Source organism: Sturnira hondurensis, unplaced genomic scaffold (genome assembly GCF_014824575.4).
Source record: "Sturnira hondurensis isolate 20B ecotype Veracruz unplaced genomic scaffold, ASM1482457v3 Scaffold0000880, whole genome shotgun sequence".
NCBI lineage: Eukaryota > Metazoa > Chordata > Mammalia > Chiroptera > Phyllostomidae > Sturnira > Sturnira hondurensis.
The window spans coordinates 3,247,890-3,269,358 of record NW_028073511.1 but is presented as its reverse complement, the minus strand read 5'-3'; the positions used below and the strand labels follow the sequence as shown (position 1 = coordinate 3,269,358).

Sequence of the window (21,469 nt, the reverse complement as noted above, 5' to 3'; positions counted from 1 at the left end):
GACCCAGGGACCCTGGGGGTCAAGGGAGCAGGTGGGGACTAGGAACGCCACAAAGCCACATTTGCAGGAGGCACGTCAAAGCGCTTGCGGCTGTGGTCGGTGTCTCGGTGGTACAGGTAGCCACAGAAGGGCTTCTGCAAGGTGTAGAAGGGGCTCAGGGAGTTGGAGCACTGGGAGCTGTAGAAATGGAACCTGAGCTTGTCCGAATTCTGGCCCACCACCACCGGCACATAAGCTGCCGCCAGAGTCTGCTCACGGTCCTGCTTCCATGACCGGGACAGGGGAGCCTTCATCTTTTTGCCTGATGGTGTCTTTGGCCCATAGCTGGGTGCTGAGGATTTCTGTGCATCCTGGGAGGAAAAAAGAAGGTGAGAGCTGGGGCGTTGGACTTCACCGGCTGTGGCCAGGAGCAGGGGTGGGTAAGGGCCACTGATCAGAACCCACAGAGCCACTCAGGAGCACAGCTCTGCTGGCTGTGGAGCCAGACACCTCTGAGCAGAACCTTCAAGACTCATTGACCCGCCCTGGCAGTGCAGACCTCCAGCTGCTTCTGAGAGGCCTCGGCGCAGTCAGAGGCTGGGAGCCGGGGGTTGTCCTCAAACACCCCTACCGTCCTTCCACGTCTCCTCTGGCCCCCCTCTTCCTGCTCTCTGCCACCACTCCAGCCAAGCACCCCTCTTCTCTTCTGCAGGGCCACCCAGCTTTCCACCCATCTTCCTGCCTCCTAATTGCCTTTCTTTTCAGTCTGTGCGTCACACTCCCACCCTCGTTTTTCCTCATTAACGGCCACATCACGTGGCTGTCCTCCCCAAAGTCTCTCTCAGTCTCTGCTACCTAGAGCAGAGAGCCCACAGCCCCCAGCCTGGAAGGCAAGACGTTTCAGGACGGGGCTTCCCACACCCTACGTCCCAGCCTTACCATCTGCGGGGTCAACTCCTGTCACCCCTGACCATTTGTCCTCCCAGGCCTCCAGGCCTCTGCTCAGGCCTCCCCAGCCTGGCCCGCCCTCCCTCCCTGTCACAGGGGAGGTTCTGTCTTTCCCTCTCACCCTTATCCTTGACATAACAGCCTCCAAAACCCCATTCCTATGTTTACTCAAGACTGAAGTATTTACGAGCACACAGTGAACATCGGTTCCCGTGAACTGAGTTCTGATGAGGGGTGCTCCCCCCTTAACCAGTCGCTCGTTCCATTTTAGAATGCCTCTCATTGTTAAGCGCCTGCTGCGACAGTACCTTTCGCCGTGGCCACCGGGGCCTGGTTGGGTAGTCAGAGGTGGAGGCGGGCCCACCGGGAGACCCATGGCCATGTTTTTCACATTGTCCTGAGATGCTTCCTTACTCTGTTGTCACCTTCCTTGACCGACCTCTGACTCTTTTGAAGCCCCCACTGCCCCCCAGCCACTGGGGGCCATGTCACTGGGGGCCTCCGGAGCCACGCCAGCACACAGGCTGTCTCTGGCCTGCTTCCCAAGCTACAGCCGCCAGGGGGGCCCGTTTCCTGTCTGTGGGGATGGGACATGGCCCCCAGGGGGCTGGGAGGGAACACTAGGTGCAGAATTACTGGTGTTGAGACCCCGCCATTTTACAAAAGAAATCCCTGGCACTCCCTCACAATGTTCGCTCCTTTGTGCTTAACTTACAAACTATTCACACAATTCAAACATGCCCAGGGCTTCCTCAAGGCAGTCTTTACTCCTACATATTCCTACCCAGTACGTTGTATGTGCCTCAGCTTTGTGTTTCCAAATTCTTCTTATCCTTCCAGGCCTCTGGTGCTGGGGCCCCTGCCCCCACCCACCCTCCTCTGTGCTTCAGGCACTCACTCCTCTTGTGATGTGACCTTTGCTGGGCTGGGACTAGGGGGAGGCAGGCACATCATTTTAAGGAGGTGCTCACTCTCAGAGTCCTGCAAGGACACAGTGATGCTTCCTTACATCTGGCCCCGGGTGCTGTGCTCGCTTCACTTTATTCCCAAACGGGGGCCCTCCGGGCTCCTGCCAGTGTTCCCACAAGCCTGCGAACCACTCTGGGTGGTCAGGTCCACGTCCCAGTCACCGCTGGGTCCCTGGAGCTTAGCCTGGTACTGGCACACAGCCAAGCTGGAGAGGGGCAGGGACGGTGCTCAGCAGCCTTCCAGACCCTTCCAGGCTCAGCCCTGGGGTTCAGGGTCGCAAGCAGAGGGGCAAGCACCGGAAATGAGCTATGGTGACGGTTGTGGACACCAAAGGTCCCAAGTGCAGCACCAGAGTAAATGGATTATCTCTTCTAAGCCCCGCATTAACCCTTGCATGCAGGTACTAACCAGTAATCCCATTTGTAGTGGAGAAAATGAAGGAGGGAAGTTAGTTACTTGTTCAGGGTCCTGTGGCTGGTAAAAAGCAGGGCTGGCACTTGAACCCAGGCCTGGCTGACCCTGAGGCCCACACCCTATACTCCATGATGCATCCCGTGCCCACTGCACTGTGGGGGCAGGGCATGCCAAGTCATTTCTGCCCTCGTCCCAACCCCTCGCTGACCTGCTGCCAGGTGTGCTGGGTGGCAGGTGAGCCGTGGAGGTGGCCCTTCACAATCCACAACCCCCAGGCTCACTGGCGGGCCAGGCAGTTGGATTGCCCAATTTGGCTAGAACACTGGGGTTCCGCGTGCTGGATTTTGGTTCTGGGTTGTTGGGCCCTGCACAGACGGGACGATGCACTGAGAAAGGCAAGGTTCATACTATGAATTACCATCTTTTAGAGGAGATGAGGCAGTGACAATAGCTGCTCCATTCATTCATTCAAAACTATCCCTCTTGTGTGCCAGACTCTGGGTGTGCAAGTAGCACAGACATCACAAATAGGAACACAGGTGCACACAGGAAGCCCTGTAGAGCAAGGCTTCACACCCTCAGCATCGTCGACATTTTGGGCTGGATAATTCTTTTATTTTTTTATTCTTACCTGAGGACATTTTCCATTACTTTTAGAGGGAAAGGAGAGGAGAGAGAACATCAATGAAAGAGAGAAACAACGATTCGTTGCTTCCTATTCGCACCCAGACCGGGGATCAAACCCACAGCCCTTGGGTTATGGGACAACGCTCCAACCAACTGAGCCACACCAGCCAGGGCTGGGCTGGGTGATTCTTTGCGGTGCGGGCTGTCCTGAGCCTTGCAGGATGGTTAGTAGCATCCCTGGTCTTCACTCATTCTACCCACCTCCCAGTAGTGCCAGATGAAAAATGTCCCTCGTCCTTGTTAATGGCCCGAGGGCAGTGAGAGTCACTGCTACAGAGTCCACCATGATTTTATCCACAGCGTTGAGGCGGGCAGCCGGGCCAACAGAATCTTCCCTTTCCTGGGCTGCAGAAGTGGCTCGGGTTTCTCCTTGTTAAGTGGACTTTGAGGATGTGGGGTTCTTGCCCTCCAGGCATTGCGGTAGAGCTCAGCCTGTGGCTATGGAGATGGGGGGTGGCGGGGGGTGGGGGGAGGGACTGTAGAAGCCCCAACCCTTGCCTGCACCTCATCCCCAGCCCACTCTTCAGTCTTGGCCCCTGAACCCTGCACCTGGGGCTTAGGAGGCTGGTATCAGGAGTAACAGAGGCAGCTGCTTTCAGAATGGTTGGGGGTCTTACCAGAGACCCCACAGAAGGAAGGGCAATGCTCTTTATTAACAGAGTTGAGCGTCTCTCGAGTGCCAGGCACTAACCCCTCAGCTCTGCAAAAGCTCCTGAGAGCCATTTGAGATGTCCCGCCCTGTGTCCCTTCAGATGCAGACACTGAGGCCCAGGGCTCCTGAGTCCCGCAGGTCGTGAGGTGGTGGATGAGAACCTTGCAGAAATCCCGAGACTCATGACCAGTTAGCACAGGAACCAGGAAGTGAACACCCTCCTCCCTCCCTGCCCCGGCTCCCGCAGGGCTTGGGCTCATGGCCCTGGGCCTGCCAGTCCCCTAGGTCCCAGCTGCTGCGGCAGCTGCTGCTGCTGCTGCTGCTGCAACACTCAGGACCCTGGGGTGGGGGGACCCAGGGCCCCACACACATCCAGGAACTCGGCCCTCACAGAAACTGGGACAGTCTCCAGAATGAGTAAGAAGACAAAGAGAAGGAAGAAAGAAAGGAGGAAGGGAAGACACTGGGCAAGGCAAACGAGGAGGAGGAGAGGGAAGCTCCGGGGAACCTCAGGCTGGCCCTGCCCCTTCCAGGGGCTGAGTGAGGCCCCCGGTGACTAGCCACAGAGGGTGGAGAACACCCCATCACAGGGCCCAGCACAGGCAGCTTTGGAAGGAGGGTGCGGCTGGACTGCATACTTTCTGAGCTGACATCTGGTTTCATTTAACCATCTCCTCCCCAGTCAGGTCCTCCCTGTCAAGTGCTCGTGTGCGAGTGTGTGTGTGTGGGGGGGTGGGGGGGTGGGTATGTGTGCGACTTTAGAAAATCGGTTCACAACTGGCACGGGTTTTTCTTTCAGGGGCCATTTGGCAATCCCGGAGACACGGTTGCTTGTCACAACTTGGGGGGTGCTGCTGGCACCTAGTGGGTGGTGGCCAGGGATGCTGCTAAATGGACCACGATGCACAGATAGCCCCACACGGAGACCAGCGAATAAGGCGGTAGTGCCGAGACTGAGGAAGCCAACCCTCGGTTACAGCTTTGAGGGAGCCCCCCTCTCCCCTCCCTGCTTCCTGCATCCTGGGCTTAAACCTCCCATTCCACAGGGAACAATGAAATTTAAAGGGCACGTGGAGGATCCCAACAGCCCCTTCCTATTTTCAGTTAGGGTTTGAGCTAGAGCCAAAAGGAGGAACCCAGGCAGGACGCCCCCAGCCCCCGCCCGGGCTGGCAGGCAGAGCCCAGCAAGGCCTTTCAGAAGACACTTGCATGTGTTTGCCCTTCATACCAGGGCTTAGAATGAGGAAGAGGGTGACTCAAGACTGGCGCTTTCTAGGTAGGGTCAGAAAACCTCATACGTCACCTACTACAGGACTTCTGGGGAAGACACTCGGTCCTCTCAAATACTCCAGGCCCCCTGGCTCATCACCAGCCTGGCCCGTGCCTGACGTTCCATCATCAGCGCCTCACTCTGGGAGAAGGCCTCCTCCCTGTTGAAATGCAGACTGCACTGGGTGAGGCCTCTGGTTAAGCGCCAGGGGCCCCTGGTTCTGCCCAATGGGCCAGGCCTTGGCCGGTGAAGGCCTGACTCTGCCCTTACAGGTCAGGCAGCCTTGGCCAAGTGGCTGAACCTCTTTGAGCTTCAGTTGCTTCATCTGCAAAATGGGGATAATAAGTCTGTTATCTACATCATCGGCTTGCTGTGGGGTGCGATGCCTGTGGGAACAGTGCAAGCAAAATGGGCATGGTAATTATCCTCAGCCTGGTTTTGAGCACCCTCTCCCGAGCCTTCGTGAGAGCGTGTTTGCCTGTGCTGGTAGAGGGTCTCGGAAGGGCTCAGGTGGGGAGCGGCAGGTGGGGCCTCAGCTGCCTCAGGGAGCTGTGTGGTGTGGGGCCCTGGAGTTCAAATCCAGACCCACCACCCTCTGGGTAGCTGATATTTTGATATTTATAATACTCTGGACCTTGGTTTTCCCACCTGGGAAGTGGGAGTAACTATAGAATGTATTTTATGAGGATTTAATGAGATATTTTATGTAAAGTACCCAGACCTCTCATGTACTCTAAACTTTAGCCATGAGCCCTGGCTGGTGTGGCTCGGTGGACTGAGTGCTGGCCTGCGAACTAAAGGGTCCCTGGTTCGATTCCCAGTCAGGGCACATGCCTGGGAGTTGCAGGCCAGGTTCTCGGTAGGGGGAGCATGAGAGGCAACCACACATTGATGCTTCTCTCCCTCTGTTTCTCCCTCCCTTCCCCTCTCCCTAAAAATAAATAAATAAAATCTTTTTAAAAAATAAAATAAACTTTAGCTATGAGAAAGGGTAGTGTAAACCGAGAGTCCAGGAAGTATTTTGGGGAAGTAAAGGGGCAGCAGAATCAGTGGAGTTAAATGTTGGCCCACTCCCTGCCTCCCACCAGGCCCTACAGCCGGGGAACAAGAGTTGGGCAGTGATATTGGCCCCCAAGCCTTTTGTACACAGCCCCCAGCTCCTAGCTACACAGGTGGGCCAGGGGCCTTCCTACTCCTTCCTGCCCACCAAACTTCCTGTGGCCTTGGGCTGCCCCGATCTAGCCCTGTGATGACATCCCACCTGGCTCATCCTTGAGCAGGGCCTTTCCTAGTGGTGGGTGGAACTGCTGGTGGTCGGGGGCTCCGGGGCTCCCAGGGTCTCTTGGGAGGCTCCAGGAGCGCCAAGGTGGGGGAATTTTTGTGGGCAGTGACACTGTGATGTCTCTCTGACAACACAATTCCTTCTGTCTTCCTAAGAGACATGGGGGTAGGGCTGGGAGCTGAAGTTTCAAGGCCTGGAAGGGTCTTACTTTTAGCCTTGACAATGACCCACTTGTGATTTCACCTTCCCACAACCTCCCAGGCCCCATGAACTGTGGGTAGTGGGGTAAGTAAATAAAGAGAGGAGAAAATCATCCCAGTTACCTAGGTACCTCCAGAAGTCCTGATTCCCCCAGGCTCCCAGCAGGTCCTGAGACCACCAGCAGGGAGGCAATGTACCTAGCCACCTCACCATTCTCTTTCTCTCTCTCTCTCTCTGTCTGCCCTCCAAATTACAGAAATGATGGACGGGTGGGTGGGTGGAGGAACGCAAGTGGGAGAGTGTATGGGCACAGTGTGGGCAGATGGACAGATGGCAAATAGGTGGTCCCTCTTGATTTGAGCCCTGCTCACCTTTTTAGCCTCATCTCTTGCTGTCTTTTCTCCATGCAGCAGCTAATCTCTTCAACATACCCTGCTCTCTGCCGTTGAGCCTTCGCATATGCTGTTCCCTCTCCTGGACCTTTTCAAAAAGGGGGTTAGGAGATGCAGGGATGGGTGGATAGATGGGCAGACAGGTGGCTGGGTGGGTTGGCCGTCGGGGGGGGGGGGTAGACAGACAGATGGTCAGTAAATGGATAGAAGATGGGACTGCAGGCTCTTGGAGCCTGAATCCTGGATCTAATATTTTACTAGCTGTGTAAGTAATTGACCTCTTGGTACTTCTGCTTGTTCATGTGTAAAATGAGGACTACAGGTCCCTATGTAATAGAGCTGGACAAGCTCTTAGGACAGTACCTGGCCCAGAGTAAGCACACAATAAATATTAGCGATGATCATGTGTGGGTGGGAATCGGACTGATGGGGGAGTGCTGAATAGGCAGGCTATCCTGTCCCCTCCTCCTCCCTAGGGTGCCACCTCCCAACACCAGATTTGGTAGGCACCTCCCAGGAATGTGTCAGGAATCCCACATGTAAAGAGACCTGGGCTGCTTGCTTCTTGGGATTGAGTGAAGGGTGGGGGCTGGGGGAAGGCCTAGGGGCGGGGGTGGAAACAGAGCAAGCTGGTGACTTCCTTCCCTCCGCCACACTGGCTTGGGCTGGGCCCAGCACTGCTTTCCTTCCTGACACTGTGTCAGCCCTGACTATTGGTTATGGAGTGGACTTTGGGGCCCACAGGCAGGTTGGAAGTTGTGGTGTTGATGACTTGTGCACTGTGCTCCCATCTCACACCCTGATGGTAATAACCCCTAATTTCTGAGGAGGCCAGGAGGGGCCGGGAGGTGCCGGGAGGTGCCAGGAGGGGAGGCTGGGAGGGAGGAGGAGGAGGAGCAGCAAGCAGGGCTGGCCCTGCTGGCTCCTCTGATAGGGGATGTCCGAGGCTCTGGCAACAATATCTTGCCTGGAAGAGGGAGGGGAGGTGGGAGCAGGCATTCTGGGAGCAGTGACCAGCATCTCTGGTGTTGGGGAAAGTGGCTTGGGTCCCAGCCCAGGGCCCAGTAGAGCTGTCAGGAAGGAGCCTGGGAGGCCGGGGCAGGGGCATTTTGGGGGAACAGGGCACCATGAGTTAACACACGTTACACTCCGTCTCAGCCCAAGAGGGGCTGGCATGCTGGGCTGGGTGAGAGTTCCGGGTGACCTGAGATAAGCTCCGTCTCATCTCTGGGCCTCAGATTTCTGTACCCTGAAGATGCTAGGTCTCTCCATCATGGACATTCAATGGAGGGGGAATTGAATCACTTCTTGAGGACTTCAGGCAAGACCCCTGCCCCCCGACTGACCAGGGGGCTGGGCCCTGCCAGAAGGGTCCCTATCTCTGGCTGCATCACCCTTGCTGTGGGAACCACAAGAGGCAGTGGCTTGGGACACCTCCTCCAGGAAGGCCTGAAGGCCTAGTCAAGCCTTATCTGCCTCATTTCATTTGTAAATCACAGAAAGCTAAGATCAAGGCCTCTGGACCCACTCTGCCTGGATTCAAATCCCAGCTCTCCTTTCTGTGTGACCTTTACCAATCATTAACCTCTCAGGTGCCTCAATTCCTAATCTGCAAAATGAGGCTGATAAAGAAGCTACCCAGAATGCTTGCTGTGAAGGCCGCGGGAGTTCAGAGCAGGGCTTGCCGAAAGGGAGGTGCTAAGAGTTATGGCGTTATTATTTCTAACCTTCAAAAGGCATGGACTCAGTCCTACCTCCTGGAAGCCCCTTTCTCTGACTCACGCCACAGTCCTGGCATGACCAGATTTTATTTATCATCAAAATTCCTGGAAGGTAAGAACTGTGACCTGTACGCACAGTGCCCAGTGGGTGTTTGGGAAGGATGAGGAGAGCTAGAGAGACTCAGGGCTGGCTTGGCTCACAGGACGATCCACTGACCACCCACTGGACACCTGGCCACCCACACAGCCTCCGCCTCTCCTGCCCTTTCTATTGTTGGGGTGCAGACAGGTGGATTTAACTGTCCTGTTACTAAGCAGGCCTGGTTGCTTGAACATTCCTTCCACCCCACTTAACCTGCTGTGTGATTTGGACAAATTAATTAACCTCTCTGATCCTTACTTATTTTTCCTTTGTTGAACCTCAAGTACAGGAGGCTGAGTTATTCACACATCTCGATTCATGGGTACATAAGAGCCTCCTCTCTCATTGTATTAATTTCTCCCCTTTATCTGCAGTCTCCAACCACATTCCCCACCCACCCCAGCTAGAGGCCACCAATCTTAATTGGCCAACAAGCTTAATGAGTATCTTCTTGTTCATGTATGTTCTTGCAAAATATACACATTGTTGTTTTGTATGCAGGCCTTGTTTATGGTCCTGTTTACTTACATAAGTGGCACTGTGTGTTTTAGGTCTCATCCTGACTGCTCCCTGCTGTGGTAAGATGCATCCATGTTGCTGTACGAGCCTCTGGGTCCTTGCTTCCAGCCCTCGTGTAGTCCACAGAGTGCGTCCACCGCGCCGCATGCCTCTGCTCTTCCGGGGCTGGACCCCCAGGTGCCTCCAATTCCTCATCCCCCCAAACAGCACAGCACGTCCACACGGACATCACGTTCCACTATGAACCTGGGTGGAGGCATATTCCTGAGAGCAGAACTGATTGGCTACAGAGCGTGAGTAAACACCATTCAGAGTTTTCCTTTCTCCACCTGCAAAATGGGTGCCCTGCCCCCTCCCTGGAGGGGCCGATTTGACAGCAGCGGTTCCTGCACACAGCCACTTGGCCCCATGCCTGACACAGAAAGATGCTCAGTGAGTGGTGGACGTGGCTGCTTTTCTTCCCAGGTCTCATGAGAGAGATAGAGAGAGAAATAAGCGGACTCAGGATGAGTCGCACAGAAGTGCTCCGGGGGCTCCAAGTCCCATTCGAGCGCTGGTCTCCAACACCCGTGACAGGTGTGGGGGGCGCTGCCGATCCCTGTATGGCGAGGACGGCTCCTGAGTTTGAAAGCTCCCACAGCCCCAGTGCGGTGCAGGGCCTGGACACAGGAGATGGCTGTGCCCAGGAAATGCTACCTCGTCATTCCATTTCTCGCCTCTTTCCTCAGAACCAGAAACAGCCTCCTCGCACAGGAAGTGCCAGGCATTTGCTGTGCTGCCTCTGCTCTGCCACCTCGCTTTTTAGCCAGATGTGAAAGCAGGCCTGGAGCTGGATCCCACCACCCTGCTCGGCAGGCGGAGAGCCCGGGGCTCAGGAAGGCTCCATGGTCTTCCAGGCGGTGAGTGGCGGAGGTGGCATGAAAACCCATGTCTCTAGGTCCCTCCTCCAGTGCTCTTTGAAAACAAGAAAATGTGTTCCATGTTCACCTACATTCTTTGTTATTTGTAGAGTTTAAGTTAAAACAAGTGCTCTCCCAACAGGGCAGACGCTAAAAAGTAAAGACCCCCACAGGGTGTCCTGGCGTTCCAACCGAACCTTACCCACCGTCCCTCTCCTTCTACTCCTGCCCATTCACAGTTGTGCTTTCAGTGTTCATAGTTGCAGTCTGCACAGAATTTTGGTGTTTGTACACAACACTCCCTTTTTAAAAACACACACGCCTCATTTCAGATTGCAGAATGTGTCTTATAATGGGACACACTTGCCTGGTGGTCAAGGTGACCTTGTGGGCACCTGTCCCAGCCTGTCTCCCAACCCCGGTTGAGTTATCCTTCTTGAGGCTCTTTGGTGAATTGTCTACGCTCTTTTGCAGCCCCTCAAGGCCTCTGTTCTGTCTTCACATTCTCTGTTTAGCACTGGAACGCGCAGGTGCTGAGTTCGGACCGTGAGTCAGACTGCTGGGTACCTTACCCCACTGTCTCGCGGAGTCTCATCACTGCCTTCCATTCACAGCCCCTGTTTTGCAGATGAACAAACTGAGGCTCAGAGAGGTGGTAGCTCAGCCGAGGTCACATCCTTGCCAAGCGGCCTCGTCAGAACTGAAACCTACTCCCCTGCAAGGACCTCTCCTACCACATCATGGTCCCACTGACAGAATCCACAGTTACCAGGGAAACGAGTCTCTCTCCAGCATCTCCAAACACCCCTCCCCACAAGGGCTGAACTTTGGATGGCCACTCTTTGGGTAGCAGGTAAGGACTTCCCCAAGCCCCCTGTCAAGGTGTAGGAGTCCACACTAGTCAGATTTCCTCAGCTCAGAGGAATGCCGAGGGGGCTTAGAGCCCACCCTCCTGCAGGCCACAGGAGCAGACTCAGGAGCTGGTGTGGCACCAGGCATCTGCTGCCTGGAACAAGAAGCTGGACAAGAGGACCTGCAGCTCGGTATCACCTGGAAGTGGGATGACGTTGGCCGGTGGAGAGCTAGCTGCAGAGACCTGGGGTGATGATGAAGGATGATGAAGGTGACTCTTAGGACTTCTCAGCTGGCCCTTCTCTGACTCAGAGTGCGCTCTCCCAGCCAGGAGCACTTGGCTTTGTTGAAGAAAAGACCACAGACTTGACAGAGGCCTGAGTTTCGGGGGAGACTGCCACTCCCGGCCCTAATCCCACCCCACATTCCAGAACTGGCTCTTAAAGGTTACTAAGTAATTTCGGAGCAGAGGTTTAATTACAGGATTGGGCTTTGGGCTGTTTCCAGGAGAGCCTGCTATTTGGCTGTTTCTTTCCTGGGGGGCAGGAGTCAGGTGTTGTTATTAGATGGAGTGAGGGCCAAGCAGCACGTTGCACAGGGTGCTGAGCTGGACAAAGGAGTAGGCCCCAACCCTGCCCCAGGGAACTTGGCCCTGAAAGCTGCCAGGCTGACAGGGTGAAACTTCAGTTGGGGGTGCATGGGGGGCTCTGTTCGCCTCTGAACCCAGGCTGTCCAGAGACTCCCCCTGGAGACTCCCCCTGGAGTCCCCCTGAACCCAGGCTGTCCAGAGAGTCCCGACCAACATGGGAGTGAAACTGAGGTGAAATTAGTGTGCAAGGGCAGGCAGGGCCCTGACCCCCGACTGCAGGCTCAAGCCCTTCGGGTGCTCATACGGCGCCCTGCTTTCCCCTTTCCTCCCATCCCAAAATACCTCGTACAAGCTGTGTACCGCTTGTGAAGGGGATGACACATGTGGAGAAATGAAAAAGCCCTCAAGGAGTGCCCCCGTCCTGGGCACTTCCTGTCCACTGTCTCGTCTAGTCTTCATGGCACCTAGGAGGGGCCGTGCGGTGCCCATGCCGCAGCTGAGGGAGCTGACTCAGAGGGGCCTTTTTACTCCTCCTCCTGCGTGCAGGCTGTCTACCTTCCTTTCTTCTACAAAATGTCCCACAAACTAACAGCTCCGCTCTCTCTGTTTCTGCCACCAGCACACAAGTTCGTCGCCATCCCCTCCTGCTTGTATCAACTAACCACCTGACTGCCCAATTAACTAACGAATTAAGCCGCTTCCCTTAGCCCCTGAGACTACACTCGCTCCTTCCCATCCATCCTTCACCCAGGTCTCAGATGAACACCCTCCAAACATAGCTGTTACCGGTCACCCTTGCCTGCTCCCGGCAGCCAGAGCTTCTCAGACCTTATGCTCCGAAATCACGTGGGGATCTTGTGAAAACAAAGATCCTCTGCTGGCTGCCTTAACACACCAGCTCACTGAAACTCATCACGACCTTAAATTAATAGACTGTTTTACGGATGAACAAACTGAGGCCCAAAGAGGTTGCCCAATGTCTGGGATGGGGCCAGAGTGTCTCCATTTCTAGTAAGATCCCTGGTGACCCAAATGCTGCTGGTTTATGGACCACATTTCTAGACTAAACTCTTATTTCTAGTTATTTTTCTTTAATTTTTTAAAACCCTCACACAAGGATCTGTTTATTGATTTTAGAGAGAGAGGAAGGGGGTGGCGGGGGGGGGAGATGGTGAGAACAAGAGAAAGACAGAGAGAGAGAGAGAGAAACATCAGTTGCCTCCCATTTGTGCCCCAACTGGGGATCAAGTATGGGGCGATGCTCCAACCAACTGAGCCACCTTGCCAGAGAGCTTTAATTTTTCAATAAGAAATATATTTATAAGGTTAAAAATTTAGAAGTATAAAGAAAGCACTTGGTGAAAATTCTCCCTCCCAGGTCTATCCCCCCCATTTTCCCAGTCCCCCCGCCAACTTCCACTCCCCAGAAAACACTTATTCATTTCTTATGGACAGCTCCAAAGAGTCTCTGCGCCAATAAAAACAAATAAGATCATTCTTATCCTGCCTCTAATGGTAGCATCTACACACACCGTTTTGTCAACAGTTCATCAGTTTATCTTGAAGATAACTGGACACAGTCGGCTGACTCACTCATTTTTAGTTGCATTGTTATTCCAATGTGTGGATACGCCATAATTTACTTCATCAGTCACTTCCAGGTGGACGATTTGAGCTGTTTATGATCTTTCCAGCTGACCTCTTTAAGCCTCCCCCCACCCCCACCAGCCTTGCTGGGACCTCCCTCCTACTCCCTGCTTCCCAGCCCCCCTGTCCTGAGCCCCTGCAGAGGCCTTCACACCTGCCACACGCCCTCCCCGGGTCCTGCAGCCCAGGCTGGTTGCTGCTCCTCTGAACCTCCGACCCACTGTTAGTCTCCTCCTCTTCATTCACCTCCCCACTCTTAATCTCTCCAAACAGACTAAAGCAACTTGAACGCAGGAGCCATGCCTTTGATTTCTCCAGATCCTTTGCAGCCCATGGCTGGGCACACAGCAGTTCTCGAGAATGTTACTTATACAGTGGAAGTGGCACATGAATGGAGCCACTCAATGAGGGCTCTGCTGGGGCTGATTCTGGGTGTCACAACCCAGGAGCTACCCAAGGTGGGAGGGACCTCTTACCTCAGAGGTCTCAGAGAAAGAAGCCCTCATCTTGTGCCTGTGTCTAGAGCACTCAGCTGGGCTGTGAGGATGTCCAGGGCGTGATGGGGCGGCTGGGGTTCTCTTGTGCCCTTCCCGGGTAGGCAGCGGGAGGAACCATGATGTAGAGGTAGGGGCCTGGAGGAATGGATGGCATGGGTATGTGCGCATGCCCTGGGATGAGCTGCTTCCCTTCTCTGTTATCATCCTTGTCATCCTTCATGGGCCAGCTCACATCTTAATTCTTCCAAGAAGCCTTCCTGGATTTCTGTAGCCCACACTGACCTCCCCTCCTGTGAATTCCCACCATATTGGTGACAGCCATCACTATTTTATATTTAGTCCTTGTCGTGGCCTGCCACCTTGAACCATGTAAAACCTCATCTCCCGGATGAGGCCCGACATCCTCCATGCTGGAAGTAGGACTTCTCTTCCTCTGATACCCCCGCATACGCAGGCCCTGGGCCCGACCCTGGGCAGTGGGAAGGCCTCCGCAGATGCTCCCTGAGTAAATGGGAGTGGGTTGCAAGAGTGCCACGGTGGTGGGTGGGGTGGGACAGGGGTGGCCACCAGCGGCTCCAACCAAAAACCTTTTGGGAGCACCTCGCAGCCACCATCTCGAAGGTCCGACTCATTCTGCCCATTAGCACTGGAGCAGGTCAAGGGGACTTTTCAAAAAGGTCACTGTCATTAAAAATAAACAAAGACATGGGCTGTGCTAAATTAAGAGATTAAAGGGGCATGACAAGCAATGGGATGTGTGAGGCTTGATTAGACTGTGGATTAAAAAATGAAAACAATATTTTGGGAGGTGATAATAGTGAGTCAGTGTGACACATGAGTGTGGGGCTGCGTTGTGGTCACTTGGGAGGGTGTCCTTATTCTTAGGGGGTGGGAACTGAAATACTGGTTGGGGTGGGGAGATGAGCCGCGGTATCCACAACTTTTAACCTTCAGCAAAATGAAAAAGTGTGTGTGGAGAGGGGTGCGGATGTGTCAGCATGTTAACAATGGGTGAGCCCAGGAGGAAGGAATACGGGTGGGCATTTTACTGGTCTTTCAATTTTTTCAAAATGAAAAGCTGAGGAGGAAATGCCTTTGGCGCAAAGAGATACAGTTCCAACCGCCCGGGAGAAAGAGAAGGGGAACCACAGCCTTGCTGCCCCTCCAGCGCACCCACGCTCTGAGACTGGTCCCCAGCCCCTAGCCTTCCCCTCTGCTGCCCAGAGAGCATCACAATCTAACGCTGTGGCCCGTCTCTCCCCCCTCAGCATCTTTCACACCGCCCTGGGGTGCTCTTCCGACCCTCCAAAGCGGACAGCCACCCCAACCTCAGCCAGGGTGGCGCCCCCCCCCGCCCCGCCCCCTCTGTGCACCTGGAAGGTCCGCAGCTCATTTCCCTGAAAAGTGAACCCACCCCTAAGTGGGATGGACCCATCTTGAGTTTCTAAAAATTATATTCACTTAACTTTACAGAAAAAAAAATTGACATACACAGAAAATGCCAAGACTTAGTCATCCTACATTCTCTTTGGAGCTCTGTCAGCGAAGATATTTTCCACCGCTGTCATCAGATTGGGAAGCTAGTTTATTGCTACCCACCACCCCTCCGCCCCTCCCCCGGGGGCTCGCCTGTTTCTCTTGGGGGCCTTTCGTTATATCCATTTTCGGGGGCTCCTAGAGCCCTTCGGCTTGCTCTAGCCAGCCGTGTCCCCGGCGCTGGGCACAGTGCCCTTCCCACGCCAACCTAGTCATGACCCTCCTTAGAAGCAAGGGGCTTGCCCACTGCCTCCTTCCCCCCGGGAGCAGGGGGTGGGGGAGGACCAGGAGGAGACTGGGGAGGGGGCGGCCCCTCTTGCAGGCGGGGCGCGGGCCGGGCGAGGTCCTCAGCCCATCGGGCCGAGCCAACAATGGCCTGTTGTAGACGGAGGCGGGCAGGAATGCAGCCGGGGGAGTTGGGCGGCCGCGGGGCGGGGCCCCTCCCAGCCGCAGCCTCTTACCTGTCCAGGTAGCTCGCATTTCCAAGCGAGCGGCGGGGCCCGCACCACCTGTCGCCCGTCGCGCGGGCGGGGAGGACTGCAGGGAGCATGGCCCGGTAGAGTGCGGCGGGGAGACGGTGCGGGGCTCAGTGCGGGGCAGGGCCGGGCCACCGAGGGCCGGTCCTCCTCCGGTGCCCGCGCGGCCTGCGGCAGCATGAAGAAGAACCAGACGGTGCAGGGCACCTTCAGCAAAATCTTCGGCAAGAAGCACGCCAACCCCAACGCCACCTCCCTCTACGCGACCAATCCCCCCTGGATTTTCACCCAGGAGGCCCGGGAGGAGGGGACCAGGGACTTCGGTAAGTGCGCCCGGGGGAGCTCTGGACTCTCGGCGGGGCGCCGCGCGGAGGGAGAGGGACGCGTCCGAACCTGTGAACCGGCCACCGAGCAGCTGCCGCGAGGGGGAGGCGGCCCCGCGGGGCGTCTCTGGGAAAGGGCCGTGGGACAGAGGCGCGCGAAGGAGGGGACCCTCCCTGCGGGAAGGCGGAGACCTTTGCGGTCCTCGTCGGATCCAAGTCCCTCTTCCCAGGTGTTTCTTTTCCCTCTGTCTGGAAGTTAGGGTTGTGCCGCGTGAAGGCTTCCTGGGGCTTGTGGGGCGCCCCTCCTCCCCCTGCGATGCTGTGGAGTCAGAAGTGCCCCCCACAACTGAGGGCTAGGGGTGACCCCTTCAACCTTCCTCCTGCTTTCTCCCTTCCCTCCAGGACCCCCGCACCCCTTTTCCCAGGGTCATAGGTAGACAAAGAGAGGGGCTGCTGCCTGGGCGCTCACACTCTGGGCCCCGCACGGGGGAGGCCCGGGAAAGCCGACGGGAGGCACTGCGGCGAGCAGAAGTCCAGCCTGTGCGAGACACCGGCTCGCTTACCGGCCCGGGCGCCCGCGCGCTCGATCGGGAAGCCAGGGCTGGGGCAGCGCAGGCCAGGACAGCCCCTCCTGACTGTGAACCTGCCCCTGAGGTTCCTCTCTGCAGGCACGGGGAAACACCGTGCCCCGTGCCCCTGGCTTCTAGAGGGCTGTAGGTCACCTTCTCGCTGCCTCTTGCTGCGTTTTGGACCCTCTATAAGAAAAAGGAAACCTTTTGGGGGCAGGGGTTGCCTATGATCCAGGGCTCTAGACCCAAGGAGGGTCCCTCGTCAGAGCNCCCTTCAACCTTCCTCCTGCTTTCTCCCTTCCCTCCAGGACCCCCGCACCCCTTTTCCCAGGGTCATAGGTAGACAAAGAGAGGGGCTGCTGCCTGGGCGCTCACACTCTGGGCCCCGCACGGGGGAGGCCCGGGAAAGCCGACGGGAGGCACTGCGGCGAGCAGAAGTCCAGCCTGTGCGAGACACCGGCTCGCTTACCGGCCCGGGCGGCCCGCGCGCTCGATCGGGAAGCCAGGGCTGGGGCAGCGCAGGCCAGGACAGCCCCTCCTGACTGTGAACCTGCCCCTGAGGTTCCTCTCTGCAGACACGGGGAAACACCGTGCCCCGTGCCCCTGGCTTCTAGAGGGCTGTAGGTCACCTTCTCGCTGCCTCTTGCTGCGTTTTGGACCCTCTGTAAGAAAAAGGAAACCTTCTGGGGGCAGGGGTTGCCTATGATCCAGGGCTCTAGACCCAAGGAGGGTCCCTCGTCAGTGCTGTAGCTCACCTTAAGCTTCATCGTCACCCCCGTTCGTTACCTTCACGGACCTTTATGGCCACCGTGCGCAGACCCACAGAGGACGTTATGGCCTCAGCCCCTGCTATAGGATTCAGTTCAGCACTGAATCAATCAATCCTAGGTTGTCACCGTGGGACACTAGCCACCGGGGCAGGAGGAGGGCGAACAGGATGACGCCTCCCCCGGGCCTGAGGATCCCAAACCAGTGGGTGAACCGTTAACCGTGGGCCACTCCACCTTTCAAGCCTTTGCTATAAAAGATCAAGGGCAGGAGGAGCAGGGAGGAGAGGTGACCTCTGATTGCATCCGGAATGTGAGCTGAGCGGGAAGGGCAGAGAGCATTCTGCAGAGCAAACAGCAGGAGCAAAGGCTAGGAGGGGCTGGGTGGTTTGGAGGTCGGTTTAGAAACATACAAATACACGTGTGCGGCCAAGGGTAACTCTCTGAGGCCCAAACACCTCCCCTCGCCTGTGCAGCAAGCATTTATTGACCCGGGTAGGTGCAAGGTACTGTTCTAAAGTCCTGGTGTTGACTCGTCGAGTCCTCATCCAGCCTCTGATACGGCAACTGTTATTCCTGTTTGGCGGATGAGCAGACAGACACAGGGAGGTGGAGTGACATGTCCAAGATCACACAGCTTTAAACGGCCACACCAAGATTTTCTTAAATGTATGCTTTAATGCTTTTTGGTAGACTTACAGAGTTGTGAAACTTGACCAAAATCCGGTTTTAGAACATTTCCATCACCCCAACATTTCGCTCAGGAGGCAGAGCCAGTATTTGAACATAGGCAGGTGGGCTTCAGGGGCCACACTCCTAGCCAGCTTCCTGAACCGGCTTTTCGGAAGGTAGTTCAAGGGTGAATTTGACTTGAGAGGGCATCTACCTGAGAACTGCCTCTGCCCACCTCATCCCCTTCCGCCACACTCACACTTCTCATTTGTGAGTGCACTGAGCTGGCTGCTGGTGGGGTTCATTCCCCCTGGTGAGAGGAATGGGGGCTGGCTGGTGTCACCTTCAGCCAGCTGCTGCTGCCTTCACCAGCCCGGGCAGACCTGGAACCTGGGGCAGCTCCTCCCATTCCTGGGCTGGGCTGGCCCCCAGCTGACTCAGCCCGGCTGCACCCCGAACACGGAAGGCTGGGGAACACTGTGCACCCCTCAGAATGGCTCTCCAGTGCTTCTGGGGTGTCTCCCCAGGTGCCGGTGGGTGTGGCAGAGGTCTTGCTCCCTGCTGAGCAGGACGAGTACTTGGAGTTGGTGATGGGAGGGACCAGTGTTGGGGATTCTATGATGCAATGGAGATGCCAGGCCTGCCTTGGGGTCCTGTCTCTGTCAATAACGGGACTGGCCACTCTCTGGGCCTCAGTTTTTTCTTCTGTGAAGTGGGGGTAGCGTCCGGTCTGCCTATAGACAGCTGCGTGCGGTTTGTAGGTGGCAGTGCTTTGAAGAGCATTACAGAGAAATGCCCTAGAGCAAGGGCTGCCAGATCACGGACCTGGTTCAAATCTAGCCCATGGCCTGTTTTTGTAAAGAAAGTTGTATTAGAACACAGTCAGCCTTGCCCATTGTTTCCATATTGTTTATGGCAAATTTCCTGCCACAGTGGCAGGATTAAGTAGCAGAATTAACCAGAAAAACAGAAGCTTCTGACCCACAAGGCTGAAAGTATTTACCAGCCGGCCCTTTATTACTGTCCGTTCCTCCCCAACCCCAAGCACTGCCTGCCCTTGCCTGCCCTTGCCTGCTTCAGTTCCTCTTCCTCACACGGCTGTAGACCAGAGGGGGCTGAGGCACGAAGAGCCATCCTGAGGTCTCACCGGGTCCCTGGGTCTGTGACATTCTCTTCCATGCTGGTGGTATCCAGCCCTTGGAGAGCAGGTGGTGAGATGAAGAGGGGAAATCAGGGTGTGTGTGTGAAGCAAGGAGTAGCCGCTGGCCCTGTGGCTACGGCCACGTGAAACTGTTTGCACAGAGGTAGGCTGGGTGCAAGGGGGAAAATGCAAAGTCGTGTGAAGGTGGTGACAGATCGATTTTTCTTTAAAGAATTTCCGTAACATTTATTCCAGAAAAGTACTTCACTTAAGGGCTTCACTTAATGCAGTCGCAGCCCTAATTAAGCCTCCTGCCTCCCCCGCCCTCCGAGGAAGGGCCTTAGGCTGCACCACAGTTTTTGGTTTTTTGTTTTTTTTTAATGCACGAGAAAGCAGAGGTGGGTCTTTCAAATCCTGAGATGAGGGTTGAGCTGGAGCAGCGTGAGACGGACGCTCTGGAACAGTCCCTTGCCTTTGGGGTTAACTGAGCCATGCTGCTGCCACCCCAGCCCAGCCAAGGGACACCAGGCTCGCCAGGAAACTGTCTTTTCCCCTCCAAATGTAAATCACCTTTGTCACAACCACCTAAAACACTTATTTAAAATGCATATTCTTGGAGTCCCACCTCAGGCACCTGAAGTCAGAACACTGGGCTGAGGCCCAGGGTCTGGATTTCTGCCAACTCCTAGGTGATTCTTCTGTACTAGAGGGTTTGAGAATCCCGGGGTTTCTTCCCCAGCTTTGAGCCACATCCGTAATCTGCCAGGCTGGCAGGTGGGCCATTTTCTTTCCCCCTAACTTCCTGCAGGTTCCAAATAAATGTGTAGGAACTGTGACCAGCTCCTAACTAGGAGAGCCCCAGTGCTCCCCAGGATGGTTGCCTGTTCTGTTATCCCCACACCTGGGTCTCAGGTCAGGCTGAAGGGCGGGGAGCCTTGAACCCCAGGAGCTGAGCCTTTATCGGATTTGCCAAAAAGTCCACATGATTTTTTTCCATAAAATAAAAGACACGTTTTTCATTTTCACCAATAACTTTATTGATTTGGATATTTTGAGTATGTCGGCCATCTCCTGCTATTGGCTTCTAGTGGGTAGAGGCCAGGGGTGCTGCTAACCATCTTCCAGTGCATAAGGAAGCCCCACAGCAAAGAATTATTTGGCCAGAATGACAGTAGAAGCAAGAAACTTGGCAAACCAGTTTTAACATGTTCCATCAGTCACAGCACCTTTTCCATACACTGCACAAATTTTTTTTAGAAAAAGATTTTATTAATTTTTAGATAGAGGGGATGAGAGGGAGAAAGAGAGGAAGAGAAACATCAGCGTGTGGTTGCCTCTTGTGCACCCCCTACTGGGGACCTGGCCCGCAACCCAGGTATGTGCCCTGACTGAGAATCGAACCAGTGACTCTGGTTTGCAGGCCAGTGCTCAATCCACTGAGCCATGCCAGCCAGGGTATTTTTACTTTTCTTAAAATAATAAAGCGTAATATGCTGAAATTGTTATGCATTTTCTTCCATATTCAATATTAAAAAGGCTGCCCCAAAATTCACCAGTTTTGCTAAGTTTTTTTTAATGCATGCTGATATGACAGCTGTCACAATACAATCTAACAAAATTGTTTCAAATGAAGTTAAAGACAACTAAGCACTACTAGAGCCATCGTATGAAAAAAAACCTAAATGAACTTTTTGGCCAACCCACTATTTCCCGCCAGAGCGGGGCTGGCACCCACCTTCAGAGAGCTAACCTGTGCAGCGCAGGGTGTGAAAGAGTCTGTTGTTTATTCCCATCCCCTGGAGGTGTGCTGTGGTTTGCTGGTAGTTAGCACACACATACACACCCTTTCTGCCACCCCATTATATAAGCTCCTCTTGTCTCCACAGTTCAATTCAGAAAGACAGACCCTTCCTTGACCAGTGCAGACAGGCTACAGGGTGCCCCTTCTCTCCCAGCCAATAAATTAATAACAATAATATCATTATCAGTTATTTCTTGAACCTGGCACCATGCTAAAAACTGCGCATGTTTTCTCAATTGAGGAAACAGGCTAAGAAGGTTCATACAGGTGAGAGGACTCAGTCACTCCGGCTCAGGGCAGTTCAGAGGTCAGTGCGCCTTGGGGCCTTGGCAGGCTCGGATTCTGACCGGCAGCTGGAGATGGAGGGAGACCACACTTTCCACCGGCTCCCAGGTGAAGACTGTGGGCAGGGCCGCAGATCCTGCTTTGAGTAGCAGGCCGGTCCGGGCTGGGAAGCAAAGGGCCTCTCTGCTGTGTGTTCCTGGCTTCAGTTCTTGCCCCCAAGGCTCCTTCCTGCCTGTTCC

At 55.2% G+C, this 21,469-nt stretch overlaps 2 protein-coding genes across 6 annotated transcripts in view; one reads left to right on the top strand and one right to left on the bottom strand.

The window, feature by feature from the left end:
- Positions 1-34: 34 nt before the first annotated feature.
- On the bottom strand, positions 35-15,869 carry CIMIP3 (ciliary microtubule inner protein 3). 2 transcript variants are annotated; one of them, XM_037052688.1, is made up of 3 exons: positions 15,658-15,869; positions 13,640-13,795; positions 35-350 (listed from the first exon to the last, which is right to left on the bottom strand). In XM_037052688.1, the coding sequence occupies exons 1-3, from the start codon at positions 15,850-15,852 to the stop codon at positions 39-41; spliced, it is 663 nt and encodes a 220-aa protein (XP_036908583.1). In that variant the 5' UTR covers positions 15,853-15,869; the 3' UTR covers positions 35-38. The 2 variants fall into 2 exon arrangements, with proteins under 2 accessions (XP_036908583.1, XP_036908592.1); XM_037052697.1 differs by lacking the exon at positions 13,640-13,795.
- Positions 15,825-21,469, top strand: part of CUNH6orf132 (chromosome unknown C6orf132 homolog) — a 31,568-nt gene continuing 25,923 nt past the window's right edge. For all 4 annotated transcript variants that reach the window (XM_037052665.1, XM_037052658.1, XM_037052653.1 and 1 more), the window contains exon 1: positions 15,825-15,995. In XM_037052665.1, coding sequence (XP_036908560.1) covers positions 15,851-15,995 — 145 coding nt within the window. In that variant the 5' untranslated portion in view covers positions 15,825-15,850. The remainder of the gene's footprint in view (positions 15,996-21,469) is intronic.